Source organism: Sturnira hondurensis, unplaced genomic scaffold, assembly GCF_014824575.4.
Source record: "Sturnira hondurensis isolate 20B ecotype Veracruz unplaced genomic scaffold, ASM1482457v3 Scaffold0021143, whole genome shotgun sequence".
In the NCBI taxonomy this organism is placed as follows: Eukaryota; Metazoa; Chordata; class Mammalia; order Chiroptera; family Phyllostomidae; genus Sturnira; species Sturnira hondurensis.
Genome location: NW_028093774.1, coordinates 15686227 through 15703499, shown reverse-complemented (window position 1 = coordinate 15703499; position 17273 = coordinate 15686227). Strand labels below are relative to the sequence as shown.

The window sequence follows — 17273 nt, the reverse complement described above, 5'->3', positions numbered from 1 at the left end:
AAAAACTATGGTACATATACACAATGGAATTTTATGCTGCAGAAAGAAAGAAGGAGCTCCTACCTTTTGCAACATCATGGATGGAACTGGAAAGCATTATGCTGAGTGAAATAAGCCAGGTGTTGAAGGACAAATACCATATGATCTCACCTTTAACAGGAAGCTAAACAACAAAACAAACAAGCAAGCAAAATATAACCAAAGACACTGAAATAGAGAACAGGCTGACAGTGACCAGCGGGGAGAGGGGAGGGAATTTCGGGGGAAATAGTGGGGGGATTTAGAGGAACCTATATAAAGGATACATGGACAACAACTGAGAAGGGTGGAAATGGGAGAAAGGGGGGGAGCACGGGGGTGGGATGGGATGGGAGTAATAGACAGAATACTGTACTTGAAAAATAATTAAATAAAAAAATTGGGGAAAAAAAACAACAAAAGGCAGTTCCATTTTTAGTTTTTTGAAGAAATTCCATATTGTTTTCCACAGTGGCTGCACCAGTCCACATTCCCACCACCAGCGCACTAGGGTTCCCTTTTCTCCACAACCTCGCCAGCACTTGTTTGTTGCTTTCTCTATGCTGGCCATTCTGACTGGTGTGAAGTAGCATCTCACTGTGGTTTCAATTTACATCTCTCTGATGGCTAGTGATGCTGAGCAACTTTTCATATGTCTCTGGTCCCTTTGTATGTCCTCCTTGGAGTAGTATCTGTTCAGGTCCTTTGCCCACTTTTCAACTGGGTTATCTTCCTGGTGTGGAGTCATGTAAGTTCTTTATATATTTTGGACATCAAACCCTTGTCCAAGATATCACTGGCAAATATATTTTCCCTTACAGTTGGTTCCCTTTTCATTTTGCTCTTTTGTTTAGTCATACAAAAGCTTTTTAATTTGATGTAGTCCCACTTGTTTATTCTTTCCTTTACATCCCTTGCTCTGGGGGACATATCAGTGAAAACACTGCTGCGTGGAATATCTGAAATTTTCCTGCCTATGTTCTCTGCTAGAACGTTTATGGTGTTGCAATGTATATTTAAGTTTTTTTATCCATCTTGAGTTTATTTTTGTGTATGGTATAAGTTGATGGTCGAATTTTATGTTTTTGCATGTACCTGTCCACATCTCTCAACATCATTTGTTGAAGAGGCTATTTTTACTCTATTTTATGCTCCTGCCTGCTTTGTTGAATATTAATTGACCATAGAGACATGGGTTTATTTCTGTGCTCTCTGTTCTGTTCCATTGATCTATGTGTCTGTCCATATGCCAGTAGCAGACTTTTGATTACAGTGGCCTTGTAATACAGTTTGATATCAGGTATTGTGATCCCTCCTACTTTGTTCTTCATTCTCAAAATTACTGAGGCTATTTGGGGTCATTTATGGCTTCATATTAGTTTTTGAAACGTTTGTTCGATATCTGTGAAATATGGCATTGGTACTTTAATAGGGATTGCATTGGATCTATAAATTTTCTAAACCTTTGTATCTCTGAAAATGTCTGTACTTGTACCTCTTTCTTGGCTTTTATGGCTCCATGTGCTCCTGGATTCCCCACTCACTAGCTGTTCCCTCTCAGTCCAGTTCCACTTTGTACTGACCCCCATGTAGTGCAGCACCTTGGCCTTCAGCCCTGTCCTTGACGCTCTCACCACTGTTTCTCCCTAAATATCCTCCATTTCCATGCTCCAAATACATACACTGCTGTACGCTAATCACTCTTAAAATCTCTAGAAGAGACATCTCCTTCAGGCTTCAAAGTAAACACCTCTCTGGTATTTTACACTTCTTTTTATATTACTCATAGGCATCTTAAACCTACAATACCCAGGGTCAAACCCTTAATTTATACACCTCACCTACTTCCACCAGTGTTCCATATTTCAGAAGCAGAATCACCATCTACCTAGTTACTCAAGTCAGAAATGTGGGAGTCATCTTGGATTTATTCTCCCTTATCCCCTCCACATCCAATCCATTACTAAAACATGCCTCTTCAATATGCAAAAAACCCCTTGAAACACCGCCCTGTTCAACTGCCCCTTGCCATCTCCTGGTCAAATCATTATTCTTTATATTAATGCAAAAGTCTCCTAATTTGCCCTCCTCAAATTAGTTCTCCATATGGTAACCAAAGTAGGTGAATTCTGACTGAAACTTTATTTATTCCTTTCTAAAAACTTGCTTTCCAGTGTACTTTTTACAATACATGTCAAGAAAAATTTAAAAATTAATAATAAAATGAGCCTGTCAACCTTTCTGAATCACACAAAAAGTTAATCCTAGCAACTTCCCTCCAGGATATTTTTATAAACATGAACTGAAAACTTGCAAAAAATTTTAGAAGTAAAGCAGATTAGGATCCTAAAATCTTCCTCATCCACAAAGTTAAGCCACCAAGTTTCACAAGAAATCTGACTCCTATTTTGGGTTAAATAATGTTTCTCTTCCTCACACACACTGACACAAACTATTACTAAATGGCGCCAGCCCACCATTGCACATGTAACTGTCCATTTAAACTAATCAACCAAGTCATACCGCAACTTCCCCTGTATCTTCTTACAGGACAACTGTTTCCTAAACTCATGTTCCTAGTGCTTAATTTATACACTTCCTTCAAGTGTATAAAAGCTACGTAATAAAGCCACTCCAGGAACACATTGTATCGGGATATTGATGCCATTCTGTTGACTTTACCAACTTCTCAAAAAGAAATATGTATTAAATTAACTAACCCATATCGGTTTAAAAGACTTAAAATATAGCTCAATGATATAGCTCAAGATGCAGGAATTTAAATGCCTTATTCATATCAGGTACATATGAACGCGATATTGTCACAGTGGAAAGAGGACTCTAGGGTCTCCTGCCCAGATTTGAATTCTGACTCCATCATGTCCCCCTGTTTCATCTCCAGGAAATTGAGTTATTCCATCTCTCGGTGCCCATTTTCACATGCAAAAAATGGAGAAAACAATAATGACTACCTCATTAGGATTGTTTCTAGAATTAAACCTAAAGCTGTCTGGCATGAAATAGGTGTTCGATAATATTAACTAGTAGTAGCAGTCATAAGGGCATTAGTTAGGTCTTTAATTCTTATTACTGAATTCCCTGCCTTCTTCATATAAAAGCAGTTAAGTTACACAGACAACAGTTTATAGTCATAGATTTAACAGTTATAGTTTTGATTCTTTTGCTACAGCAACGCCAAATTGGTGTGTGGGATGATTTCATTAGCTGGAGCAAGAGTCAGCACGTGAACTTGGTGAACGAATTTCAACTCAGCTGCACTGTGCCACAGTCACTGCTGCACACAGATTGTGACCCTTGAGAAAGGACATAAAATCTTTGTTTTTTGTAAAAACATGGCCTCCAAATGAGAGCCAACTGTCATGGCTCATGATAAAAATAAAAAGACAATGAAGACATTTTAAATAAAATGATACTTCTTGGGGACCACCCGGAACTGAAAAACACTGCAAAGACTGAGCAGATATAAACCACTGGCCTTTGAAGATTTCAACTAAAAGCCAAAATATCAAATTCTACAATGGGTTATGTCTACCACTCAACAAATTCGACAATGTGCCTTTTACTTTAAAAGGCAATCATTGTCAATCAGGTGGTCTGTGTGTCTGTCTGTCTGTCTCTCGCTCCAATGTATCTATAAATCTACCTCTTTGCTAAGATCTTACCATGTGTGTCTCTGCAGTGTTAGCCACTGTGATAAGTCGGTGTTTTTAAAAATATGAAATTAATGTCTTAACACTGAGTTATAATATCTTATAAATTTAAAGGGTCTTGAGCTATTCTAGTAATAAATTTTAAAATACTGCTATAAAAACACAGCACAGTTTTTTTTAAATTCATGTAAACATGTCAATTATAGAACCTATTCTTCTAATAATTCACACCTTCAATGAAAACCATATTTTGCTTTTACCTGCTTCTTCTGGCAATTTCCCGGTTGAAATCGTCTCCAAGGCGAACTTGTTCACTGCTGAGGTCTCGGAGGGACTGATGAAAAGCATGAAGCTGGAAAAGGCAAAACACAGATACCCATTTAGGGTTCTCTGGAATTCTCCCATAAAGATTCACTGAGGGTAAGAATAAAACTTTTCTCTTTGTAATAATGCCCAAATTTCATAATATTATTCATACTGAATAAAACTAATGCCTACTCTAAATATAATATTTTTTCCAAAAAAATATTTTTTCAAAAATATGTAACATTAACCAACACATCTCTACAGTACAATAATTCTACTCCATATAGCTACCCTAGAACAGGGATCGGCAAAGCTTTTTTGTAAAGGGTACAATAGCAAATATTTCAGGTTTTCAAGCTATATGGTCTCTATCACAATCGTTCAACTCTTCTATTATAGCACAAAAGTAGCCATAACCAAATGAACATGACTATGTTAGAACAGAACTTTATTCACGTAGACCACCCACTGCAGAATGCCAGTCCATGCTACAGAGAACTCTTGCCCACCTGAACCAAGAGCCATGTAAAAGAATGTTTGGGGCAGTGTTGTTCATAATGAGAACACTAAGAACAAAAATCCATTAAGAACACAATGGAAATAAATAAGTTGCAGGATATTCCTACAGTTGCACTTCACACAGTAGTCAAAATTAAATGATCAAAACTACCTACACACTAGTAACAATGAATGTCAAAAATACAACATCAAATGGGAAAAGCAAGTTACAAAAGAAAGTGTACGATATTATTGCAAATATATAAAGTTTAAAATCGGGTAATACTAAACATTAGTAGTAAAAATGATTTTTTTTAAAAAAGCAAAATAATGATTAACAAACATCAAGACAGTCGACAGCACTTGGAGAAAGAAGGAATAGGGAAGAGGCTCTGGGCATACACTAATGATCCATTTCTTGGCCTGGGTGGTGGTTACATGGATTTTCATTTGCATTATTGTACTTTAAATTATAAATACTTTCTGTATATGTATATATATGCTATAATTTATCATAAACGATTTTCAGTTATATAGACTTGCAGACACAATAAACTGACTCGTTTCACCAAATGGACATGGAGTAACCAGTGCCAGCGACAGGGCTGGGAACCACGGGGCTCGAGATTTAACATGGGAGACAGAGAAGTCAACAAAACCACACAGGTGGCACTGGGGCGTTAACAAGCACATGGTCACATGGAGTTAAGGCCATCTTAAGAAAATAGACTTAAAATGGAGAAGAATGATTGAAGGGAAAGGAGTGCAGGTAAAACAGTGGGCGAACAACAGACCATTCACTTGGGTTTTCCCATCATGATCTCCCATTTGCACACCAGATGCTAGGATTCACCATGAACACCCTCATTTCACTCATCCTCACCTTCCCCAAATAGTCATCTAATCTTCAAGACCTTTCAATTCATGCCCCAAATAGTTTTCAGATCTATCCCTCTTCTTTCAAACTCCATTTCTCCCAATCCGAGTGGCCACCATCTCACACCCAGAGCACAGCAGTATCTTCCCAACGGTTTGCCCACACTGGCTCTCCATTTTCTGCACAGGAGCCAGGGTGATTTTCTCAAAATAGTTGTCACTCCCTTACAAGGCTGTGCATAGGCTCAGTGCCTCATATTTCTTTAGCTACACGGCCTTCTTTAATTCACTCATAGGTGTATTCTCCTTCCTGCCAAGGTATTCATTCTACCTTGAATGACTCCTGCTCAACCTTTGTATCTCAGTTCATCAGCCATTCCTTCTTCAAGAAGCCTTCCCTGAGTGGAGCAAGTCCCTCCGCTACATATTCCTGTAGCCTGTGCTTCTTTCTGTTAGAGCGTGCATCTCTGTACATAATTAAGGATGTGTTTATGCACTTACCTGATTAATATCTAGCTCCTACTCTAGAGTATAAATTCCTAGAAAAGGCAAAGTTTTTACTCATCACTGTTTCCAAGACCTTTCCCAGGAGAGAACTAAACTAATACAATGAGACAGTGACTGAGTAGAATATTGTTCCCTGCTCTAGGTTTTATCGTTTTGTTCATGCTAGCAAGTTACAACTACCAAACAAATAACATAGTCAAGGAAACATTTCTACAAGGTGCCTTCTAATGTACTCGGGTCTGTTATCTCTTTACCTTATGCTGTAACAAGTGAAAGCTACAGATGAGTATCCTAGCAAACTTTGAACCCTGAGTCCTAAAACTACTGAAACAAAGAGGTCAAAGTCAGCAATATCCCCTAGCCCTTATCTAACTAATTTAGCTACCCCAGGCAACAACAATGTCTGTTCAGCTCTTGCAGAGAAATTTAAAGCAACAGAAAAAGAAAAAATATTTATGTATTCTGAAATCTTTAGTGAATACATAGAAAAGAGGATGGAATTTCTCATTTAATAGGAAATGGCTCCAGTGATGATTCAACAACCAGAAAAACACAAGTGGAAAAATCAATAGGTTAACCACGCAAGAACTTAACTTGTTCATACTAAACCACACTTAGCAAAATAGAAAGTAGCTGACTTAGCAAGGCTTACAAAAGAGTGAACCACCTGAACAAATGAACACAACATATCCAAATAAACTCACTTAAAATTGTTCTACAAAATATAATCCTCCATAACAAAATTTGAAATAAACACATGATGATGATTAGCACGTTGAAAATAAAAGCGTACTTGGTTTTTAAGATATCAGTATAAAGCACTGATGATGAAGTTCATGGTTAGCATACAGCCATAAAATTCAAGTGTCAGTCACTTACATAGAAACATAAGGAATGCAGATTACAAACTGGCACAAAGTACCTGGCCCACGTCATCAGTCCCTCGAACAAATCGGACACCAGTCCTGGATCTAATCCGTTTACTACCCTGTTGATCCCCATAGTCCTTCAGAGGTGAGGTAGGTGGAAAACGGTGGCTCTCTTTACAAATGAAAGAAAAGGAAGAGGATAAAAACACTGCATGAGAGGAAACAATCTAAAACGTTACTCAGTAAGCACAGAGCAGACGCGCACATACGCATGTGCCCGTACCCCAGACTGTGTCCCAAGCATGTTACAGTGGCCATAACACTCTATGACATTGGCACCAATCTTGCTCTTAAAGCTAATAAATGAACAGAAATAAGCTGGAAATAGAACATGTGAAAAGTTACAATTTGCTATACTTTTCAAAGAAGCCATATATCTTCTTATATAAAAATAACTGCTAAATAAAAATAACTTTTATGACTCCCTAAAGTAATACTAACAGAATTGTTCAAACAATAAATCAATTAATCTAAATTAGAAAAGGCATTTAAAAACCAATAAAAACTAACTACATACAAAAGAGCTGATTGTGTCCAATTTGTAATCCTTATCATCATGATTAATAGCAATACTAATGATGCAAGCTACAAATGTTCACTCTACCTGAATCCCCTCTCTTCACTGCAGACTTTGGTATTCTTTTCTGTTCTAAATCTTTTTTATTCAAACATAAACCTCAGTGCTGTAGATAAGTAAAAGTATGATTAATTACAGGCAAACTAAGTGTTTTTACCTTTAAGCTAGCCATTGGATTCTAGCTGCACGCCAAAGATAAAGTTCACCTGTTCTTAACAAGTGACACGGGATATTTTATAATCAGATATTTGAAAAACTATGAAACTAGGACTTCTAATCTAGAAAATGTACACACAGTAAATCCCATTTTTGTGTTTGTTTTGATTAATGGCAGGTGCTCAAATCCAAGTTTTGTCAGGTAAAGCTCTGTGTGGTCTACGACAGCTGTACCCAACCTGTTGTGGCACCAGGGGCCAGTTTTGTAGAACACAATTTTCCCACAGACAGGAGTAAGGAGGGGAAGGACAGGAGGCGGAACTCAGGGGGCAATTTGAGCAAAGCTTCATTGGCTGGCCAGCTGATCACCTCCTAGTATGTTACCCAGTTCCCAACAGACCACAGACTGGTGCCAGTCCACGGGCCCGGGGTTGGGGACCCCTGGTCTGCAGAGTCCAAACACCAAAAATAAGACTCATAATAACAGAGTGTTAGTAAATATGTTTTTAAATATTCGCTATAAATTCCTTGACTGAATCTTTCAATACTTATCTATACGATTTTAAGTGTGGATTATACATATCCAAAGATTAAATATATTCACTATGTACTTCAGGATTTTTTTAATGAAAAAAGGTTTTCAGAACATCTGTAGAGTTTACCTGTCACAGTGCCACCATCAAAGTCACTTGCACTCAGACTTGTAACAGAAATACTTCTCCCTCCTGAGCTTCTCAATAAACGTTGACTTCGCAGTTGGCCTATTGACTGTTCCAAGCTTTCTTTTAACTAAATTAAAGGATATAATGAAGGAAGATTTATTCTCTTTGATCGACTTCCAAATACAAATAAACTAGACGTTTTTAAAGCTATTTTCTAAAAATATCTCCCAGAGAGAATTTATATCAGAGAAAATTTTGAACTAAGTTATGTGAGGGAATATAAAAAAAGTAAGAATAAATATTTTAAGAACCAATTCTAACATCTGGTTATAAACAGCATCTGTCACTGACTGTTCCATCTTTTCATTACCAGAATGCAAAAGCCATGTCTCCTACCTCCGGGCTCACAGAACCAGACTGCAATGTCTAACCGACGTGCCACCCGTGCTTAGAAACATAACGAGGTCGGCATACCTGAAAAGAGAGAAAGCCTTCTTCCCTTCTAAACATTCCTTCAGAAATCCAGATCTGTAACAAACAAGAAACTGAACAGCTGTCACAGGGACCGCTGCTATTCAAACAATGTGAACTGCCCAAATCTATACTGAAACATCTTTCATTCATTCAAAGATTTCAGATGCCAGGAAACTGTGTGGTCTGATGTCAGACCATTAGTACATACTAGAGATTATAGCTCTCCAAATGCTCTCTTCAGATTATTAGGGAGTCAGCCAGCAGGGGATAAGAAGGTATCTTTTTAGACCTAAAGAGCTACATCACATAAAAACATACTAAATACTAAAATAATGTCCAGACTTATACACAGCTATTTATCTGAAAAGAGGATTAAGCTAAAACCCAAGGGAAAAGAAAGTAAAGCTGAGAAAAACCCACATACCCTGAATTGCTAAGAAACTTCAGGTCCAGATATCTTATCCAAAGGCAAATAAAACTAATGTCAATAAAAATAATTCTATGGAGAACAAGTCATCTATACCTGGTTAAAGAGAACGTCAAAACAAAACAATTGATTGAGAGGGTTCCCCAAGGGAGACTGAAGTAAAAGGCAGAGGCCATCACCACTGGGATGGCATGTGCGTTTCCCTGGGGAACTGCGCGGAAAGACGTAGCCTCAGTTGGAGGGAGAGCACAGATGGAAGAATATATATGAGCCACAGTGAAAAAGTCCTTTGTCATGTTGGTAGTTTGGATTCAGCTCTTACAAGGCTAAAACAGTCTGGATTAAAAGGAATAGAGTTAGAATTTCAGGAATGTAGTTTAATGGTTCCTCTCATTTCTTTTTAAAAAGGGCTAATATTTCTACATCCTCTGCCCCCCTGCTTCCCTAAGTTGAAGTTGGAATATGTACAATGCCAACCTGCNTATATATGAACCACAGTGAAAAAGTCCTTTGTCATGTTGGTAGTTTGGATTCAGCTCTTACAAGGCTAAAACAGTCTGGATTAAAAGGAATAGAGTTAGAATTTCAGGAATGTAGTTTAATGGTTCCTCTCATTTCTTTTTAAAAAGGGCTAATATTTCTACATCCTCTGCCCCCCTGCTTTCCTAAGTTGGAATATGTACAATGCCAACCTGCTTGACTGTTTACAACTGTAGGACCCAACCTATCATCCAGGGAACATACAGGTGAGGCCGGGGAGAGCAATGTCTATCATTACATAGACCGGAGGTTGTTGCACCATGAACACAGTAATTGTGTATATCAGTAATGTACGACAAAGGCTCATGATAAAACTAAATAATGTTAAAGTTAAAAATTTTATAACAGAAGAAAAGGGCTAGAAATGGAAAATGATTCTAGATCACACAAGTTAATGACAGTACCAGCTCTATTAACTTTTCCTGCATTTATCTTTATTATTCACATATTATAATCTAAACCTGATGTCACTATTCTTTTGGAAGCAAAGTCAGCTGTCAATTCGTATTATTGCTTCTTTTGAAGGCAATCTGCCTTTTTCATCTCTGGCTATTTTTAAGATTTTCTCTTTGACTCTGATTGTCAATGGTTTTACGAAGATATGACTAATATATAATTTTTTATGAAGTTACCCCATTTTTGACTCAGAGACCCTTGAACCTACAGCCTGATATCTTTTGTGTTGTACATTCTCAGCCACTATCTTTTCAAACACTGTTGAAGCTCCTTCCCTCTCCCCTCCCCTTCTAAAAATCCAGCTGCATTTAAGTTACAGCTTTTTGCCGTAAGTTTTCTATGCGCTTCTATGTTGTCCACCCTTTCATTCTATCATTCTTTTTGGACAACATATGCTGGCCAACCTTTCAATTCAAAATTCTCTCTTTAACGGTATACCAAATGTTTAATCCACCTGTTGAGAATTTTAATTAATTGATTTGTTTAGTAATATTTTTCAGTTTCTGAAATTTTCTTTTGGTTCTTTTTTACACTTTCTAATTCTTGGTCAAAATTCTCAATCTGTCATTTAATTTCTTGAGCAGATTAATCATAGTTATTTTATAGTCCCATATATCTTTACACTGTCTGTTGTTTCCCTTGGATTTCAGTCACCTAATTTTTTATGGCTGGGTATTTTTTTAACCAGGTGATAGACACAATCCATGAAAAATTGTAGAGATCGTTTAAAGCTCTGGATGATGATATCTTCCTCAAGGAAAGATCTGGTTTTGCTACAAGCAGAAAGTCAGGCTGGGGTCACTAGGACTTCCAAATAACCTTATCCAATTAGGAATTTAGAGGACTCAAAGCTGGACTTCTGTCCCTGTGAGGGCCAGTCTATTATCAGTTCATCACTTCTCTTATTTTCAATAGGCCATTTCCTAGTCAATCGCCATCTGAGTCTCTGTTGAAAGCTAGAGGGTTGCCGAACTCCAGTTCTGATCTCCCTTGCGTTTTGGGTCTATTGATCACTCTGATCTTAGCCTCTTCTGGAATCAGCTACTGCCCCCATGGAGGAAAGCAGGTCCAAATGCAGGGCTTCATGCTTCTGGACTCCCATTTATGCCAGATTTTTATCACAAAATTCCTCACTGTTTTGATCTCTGATGGGTTCATAATGCTATTTTTTACTTTACTTTTTTTTTGCCTTTCTAGTTGATCAGAGTTAAGACTTGATCCAAAATAATCTCATCTACCAAAGCCAGAAGTAGAGCATGCCAACATCCTTTTTATGTGGGCTTATTTGCTAACAAACCCTGAGCTGCAACTAAAAGCTGATGAATAGAACAAACTTACACACAGAGATGTACACATTCACACAATCCCTGCTAACAAAAAGAAAGAAGAAGCCACCATGGAACATAAGGAAAAACACTGCAGAACAAGAGAAATGATAGATATTACCCCCAAATATAGGAGAAATAACAGATGTTGGAAATAAATCATTTCAAAAATAAGATAAAGAGAAACTATTTGGCAAATTCATTTTAAAACTTTAAAAATATACAAATACATCATTAGCCATTGAACAGATGAACAGGCTGATAAAAACCAAAACATAAAATACGAAAAGTAAACAAGTGGAATAAAGGGTTTTTTTCCTTTTTTTATTCTATCATTATTTATCCCCTCATCCCCTCCTCTACTACATCCTACCCTCTTTTCCCTCTGGTAATTACCATACTATTGTCTGTGCCTATGAAGGGTTTTTTTTTTCCTTAATCCCTTCACCTTTTTCACCCAGCCCTTCAACACCCCGCCCCCTGACAACTGTCCCCCTGTTATCTGGATGTATGAGTCTGTTTCTACTTGTTTGTTAGCTTATCTTGTTTATCAGATTCCCCATACGAATGAATAATATGGTACCTGTCTTTCTCTGACTGGCTTATTTCACTTGTATAATGTTCTCCTGGTCCATCCATGTTGTGGCAAAAGGTTAAGATGGCCTTCTTTTTTATAGCCAAGTAGTATTCCATTGTGTAAATGTCCCACAGTAAAGTTTTTTTTAACATTTTTATAAATATCATGGCAAAAACATGTCCCTCACCTCAAATACAAAACTAAAAACGTAACATTTAAAATATATGCTTAGAGTAGCAATAACACAACACTGCACAAAATTTAATCATGATGTATGAAATCAATCTGGTCACCCTTAGGACACAAAAACAAAGAGATAAGATGGAAAATAATAAAAGTGGTTTTGAAATATTTTAGGATTATAACTTCCAAATAGGTGCAAAAGCAAACCAAACCTGAAATTAACTGGAAACAAAACACATTAATAAGGCTCAATTTAACATTAACTTAGTGTGTTATGTTGCTGAAACTAGATCAATGCTCAGCACAAGAGTGCAGTACGGATTGCCCGTGCAGGTTCTCAAGAGTCTCGCGTTTCAACATCACCACATACCGAGTGATGAATCCACCTCCCCACCCTTTCCCACATCTGAAATAATGTAATCAGAGAACATGCAATGAGCGATGCTCACAACTTGATATAAATGTATCATTTACCTATTAGATCTACTCTTTTACCTCTGTTCACTTGACATTAGGCTAAACCAACTGAAGCATTACTACTCTGTACCAATACAAATACAAGTAAAACTTAGGCACTGAAATTGAATAGTAATACCTGTGTATAAGGTAGTTATCAAAATTGCCAAGACATGCTTTTAAACTTAGAAGTTAAGTTCAGTAGGCTCCCTTTATCCAGAGATGAAATAATTTGAACATTAACAGATTAAAATGGATTAAAACACTTCAAATATGTATAACATGTGAGCTAATAATACTCAAGGACAAAAAGGTCATTTGGCCACCACTAGAAAATGCTAGGGAACCAACTAGGTTATGGAAGCTAGTAAATAAATGAACTTCTTAAAAACTACATGAGCTTTTGGATGAACATTGAAATAAAAATACCAAATTTTAAAATGCTCATAGAAATTATGAAAGCCCTGAGATTTCTCTATTTGAAAGAGTCTGAATAGACACAAAATATAAATCAAGCTCAATGCATTTTTTTTAAGTTTATAACTCAGAAGGACTGACTACATCGCAAACCAAATCTCCGAAAGCTCCCCCATGCAGCCAAGGGCCCTTCAACCAAGAGATGTGGTCGTTAAATACACGACTCACGAGGACCAGCGACAAGCCCAGCAATGCTTTCCTTGGCTGTCCTACTTTCTCTCCTGCTTTTGCTCCTTTCCGAATCTTTCACACTGGATCAGATAATAGCTTTCACAAGGGCTTTATTTTGAGGGTGAAATAAAATAATGTACGTAAAATAATTAGAACAATGCCTAGTGAAAATTGGTATGTTCACAACTATGGTAGTTTTTAGGCAATGTTATAATTATGGGCAATGAATGTAAGAGCCAAAATGTACATGGAATGAAGAAATGGGATGTTTTTTAATCTGGAGAAGGTTCTTTCAAAAAGTTTGTCACTCCCTAAAAATGACTTCATCGAATTCCCTGCTTGCTCACAGGGTCTGGAAAGGTGGCAGCGTCAATGCAGAATCAACTGTTTCTTCTACAATCCCACACGCAACTGCTCCATAATGTTATTCAAATTTCATTTCCAGCATTACCACTCCTCATTTCTTCACTGCACTTGCACCTTTGTTGACCAGCTGCTTTTTGTGATTATTTATTTTTGTATGATAGCATGCAGAATTATCATTGGGACACAGAGGTAACACAACTATACATTTTCACCATCTGTGACCAATCAGCAAGAGACTTCAAAAGCAGTAATTTGCTATTCACGGAGTGATGTGTGGATGGAAAAAGCTAGCAGGCGAAGTTTGTACTGTATGCAGTTACTTATAGTTACTCTACTGTGTTCACTGAAATTTGAATTGTGTGTTTGGGGACTGGTGTTAACTGGCCAAACAAGGGTAATGAACTTTAGGCGCATCGAAATCATGCAATGGGACTGCTGCACTTACTTCACAGAGTCCTCCAACACCTGCTCCATACATTCAAAAGAGGTTTTATAGCCACATTCAGTGAAAGAGCATGCTAACTCCTGTTCACCTGGGACTGGAACTCTGTTTATTTAAGTGAAAACTATCGACTTTCCAAAATTCATAACTATAATCTTCCTGACCACTCTCTAGGAAGGTAAGGTTTCTAAGCAGTAGTAACAGCTAGGAAACTAGGCACTAACTCCACAACCAGTGTTAGGAATGCCTAAGAAACAAATCATTCAACAAAATTAGGCTTCAGTACAACAGGATGAAATGGAAACCAAAAAAGCATAAACTTCCTTGGTCAGTATATAACATCAATAATTGTTTCAATAAAAACCAGTGTACCTCGCAAATTCACAACCTCAACAAAATTAATCCCATTCTTAACTAAGCTTATGGTGAAAGGGGAAAAAAAATCACACTAAAAACATTCACTAGGAAATTCTTAAAAGATATCTACCATTATCCCACAGAGACAATAAGAGAAATAAAGTAGAAATAGTGATTACTATATTTACGCATGAGTAATAAATATCATAGCTACCACAATAAAGTAGAAATAGTGATTACTATATTTATGCATGAGTAATAAATATTGTAGCTACCACATATTCATCAAATAATTAGCTTCCAAACAACTGAAAATCCCAACTTAAAAAACAAAAACGGTCAGCAACAACTTTGGGAAAATTCTTAGTGCTGTAATTTAAAGTAGGCTTTAATTTTTGGAAACCATTTAAAGATTCCATTTAGTTTCTTCAGACTGTCCTTTATTTTCGTACTAAGAAAATCAATCCTGTAACATGAACATTTACACATGTATAGATACCTACACTTAGCTGCACAGCTGAGTACAAATTGGAGACATCTAAATACTCCGTCTAGTCATTCAGTCTTGTTTTCATCTGACACTAAAGAGTCGGTATTAGACCCTGGCTGGTGTAGCTCAGTGGATTAAGCGCGGCCCCACGAACCAGACGGATCGCAGTTCGATACCCAGTCAGGGCACATTCCTGGGTTGCAGGCCAGTTCCTGGCAGGAGCCAGTTCCCAGCAGGGGATGCACGAGAAGCAACCATACATTGATGTTTCTCTTCCTCTCTCCTTCCCTTCCCCTCTAAAGATAAATAAATAAAATATTTTTTTAAAAAAAGAGTCGGTATTTAGCAAACATTCACAATGTACAATATATACAGCATTGGCGACCATGGAGACAGCTTCTTTTGTAAGTTTAGATATACCTATAATGTTGACAAAATATTCAAAGTACTTCAGTTTATAGATGTTAGAGGTCGGCTTGGCAAGTACACGGCAAAAACAAGGCAGGAAAGAAGTCGCTTTAACAACCGTGTCCAGCACAGTGTGGTCTGCCACCCATTGGCACTCTGCTCGTCACGTGCTTCATGCTTGGCTTTCCTTCCCTGCCTGTTTCTCTACGGAAGCCAAGGCTGATCTAGCACGGACTGCAAAATAGATTGGCTGTACAGTTCATTTTATCGGCTCTTCCTGAGTCCCTTACAATCTACCTATTTTCTACTATAAACCTAAAAGGAAGATGAGGAAAGGAGGCGGCAGGGGAGAGAAGATTTATATAATTGAACAAGAGTGCAAATCTATGGTTTGCACACTTTTCCGGTTTCACCATCTGTTACTGAAATGTATTTTTAAATGGTTACTATTATTTTATTTACTAAAAAAATCATTAGCTGTGGCTGATCTAACCTCTCTGCCTGTATGCTGATTTATGGAAATATAAGGCCACAACAAGTATTCCTGAAATTTAAAAATTTCATTTCAAATTATATCATTTTTATTTATGTCACTATATTATTTTTAAATGAAAATCCAAATATTCAGAGCCATATATCGCATTCTAACCACAATTTTAAAAGAATTTTTAAAATATCTTCACATAATATTTTGAATGTCAATAAATGAGCGTCCATGGAAAATGGAAGGCATTCTTAATAGTACATGATTGTATTTTGGGTGGTCAAACAATTTACTCATGAACATGGAGAAGAAAAAGGCAACATTACCTATGCTATCTAATTTAGTATGTACTCTTGATATCAAAATACTTCAGATATACATATCACTGTGAATGGTGTAACACATTATGTTGTTCATAGTCACAATGACATGCTCATGAAACTGACATTAGGCCCAATGAATCCAAAAACGGGAAGAATATGTTCTGAATGACTGTAATACACCAAGTACTATATTAACATAACAAATGCTTGAAGGTGGAGGACTTATTGAATGGATTTTTAAAATAACAAGAATGTAGTGTGTTTAACAAGTGCCTTACTAACAAGTTGTAACAAGTGTAACAATTTCAATAAATGTTATCATGAAGATTATATGCTTATGTTGACTTTTCAGATGGTGAAACTCAAATTCACAAAGGTTTGGTAGGTTGCCCAAGTAACTAAATGGTTTCTACCTAAAAAAACAATATTCCCTTTGAAGTCTGACTCCAGAATCTACATTTTTCACTAGACTCAAAGCAAAATTCTGTGAAAATTATTCTCTTGTCCAGTAGTTTCATGAGAGACTTGGTAATGAAATTTTAAACATAAAACTCTAAGAACCTAATTCTGAAGATCCAAAATATATTTACAAAAACAAGGAAGCCAGCAGAGTTTAATTGTGACCAGTTCTCTCCTTCAGGACAGTTAGTAAAGCTCAGCCAGAGAGAAAAGGCCTGATACCTGCAGCTTTGAGATACTACAAGGTGCTTGTCCTTCTGGAGTGTCACTCAGTATATTTGACAACTGAAACCCACTGAACAGAAGAAAGACCCGGACTGCATTATGTAACATTTAAATTCTTCCAAAGTTCACATGCCAGATGGTAATATCCTATTAGTCCCAAAGGGAAATTTTAATCAGAGTACCTAATTAGGAGAAAAATTATCTATTAATGTAAGCCTCTAAGGTCTAATTTGATATTACAATATTTTAACACATCTTTAAAAATGAATAAACAAGCTGATTTGAATCAAGGGAACTGTATTTTTCTTTTATACCCAATATCAACTACTGTAGCCTTATCAGCTACATTCCACATTTCTACTCCATATTAACCTCTTATCCTGAATAATATTTCTTGAGGGCATTCTATTTTATAGAATTAACACAAAAATAG

The 17273-nt window shown here is 36.9% G+C and overlaps 1 protein-coding gene across 10 annotated transcripts in view; it reads right to left on the bottom strand.

Annotated features, from left to right (window-relative positions):
* The window catches only part of CEP128 (centrosomal protein 128), a 363215-nt gene that overhangs the window by 317493 nt on the left and 28449 nt on the right, over positions 1–17273 (bottom strand). For 8 of the 10 annotated variants that reach the window (XM_037031444.1, XM_037031446.1, XM_037031449.1 and 5 more), the window contains 3 exons: positions 8201–8327; positions 6799–6917; positions 3950–4041 (listed from right to left, as the gene is read on the bottom strand). In XM_037031444.1, coding sequence (XP_036887339.1) covers positions 3950–4041; positions 6799–6917; positions 8201–8327 — 338 coding nt within the window. The remainder of the gene's footprint in view (positions 1–3949; positions 4042–6798; positions 6918–8200; positions 8328–17273) is intronic. The other 2 variants (XM_037031452.1, XM_037031453.1) reach the window with 1 other exon arrangement.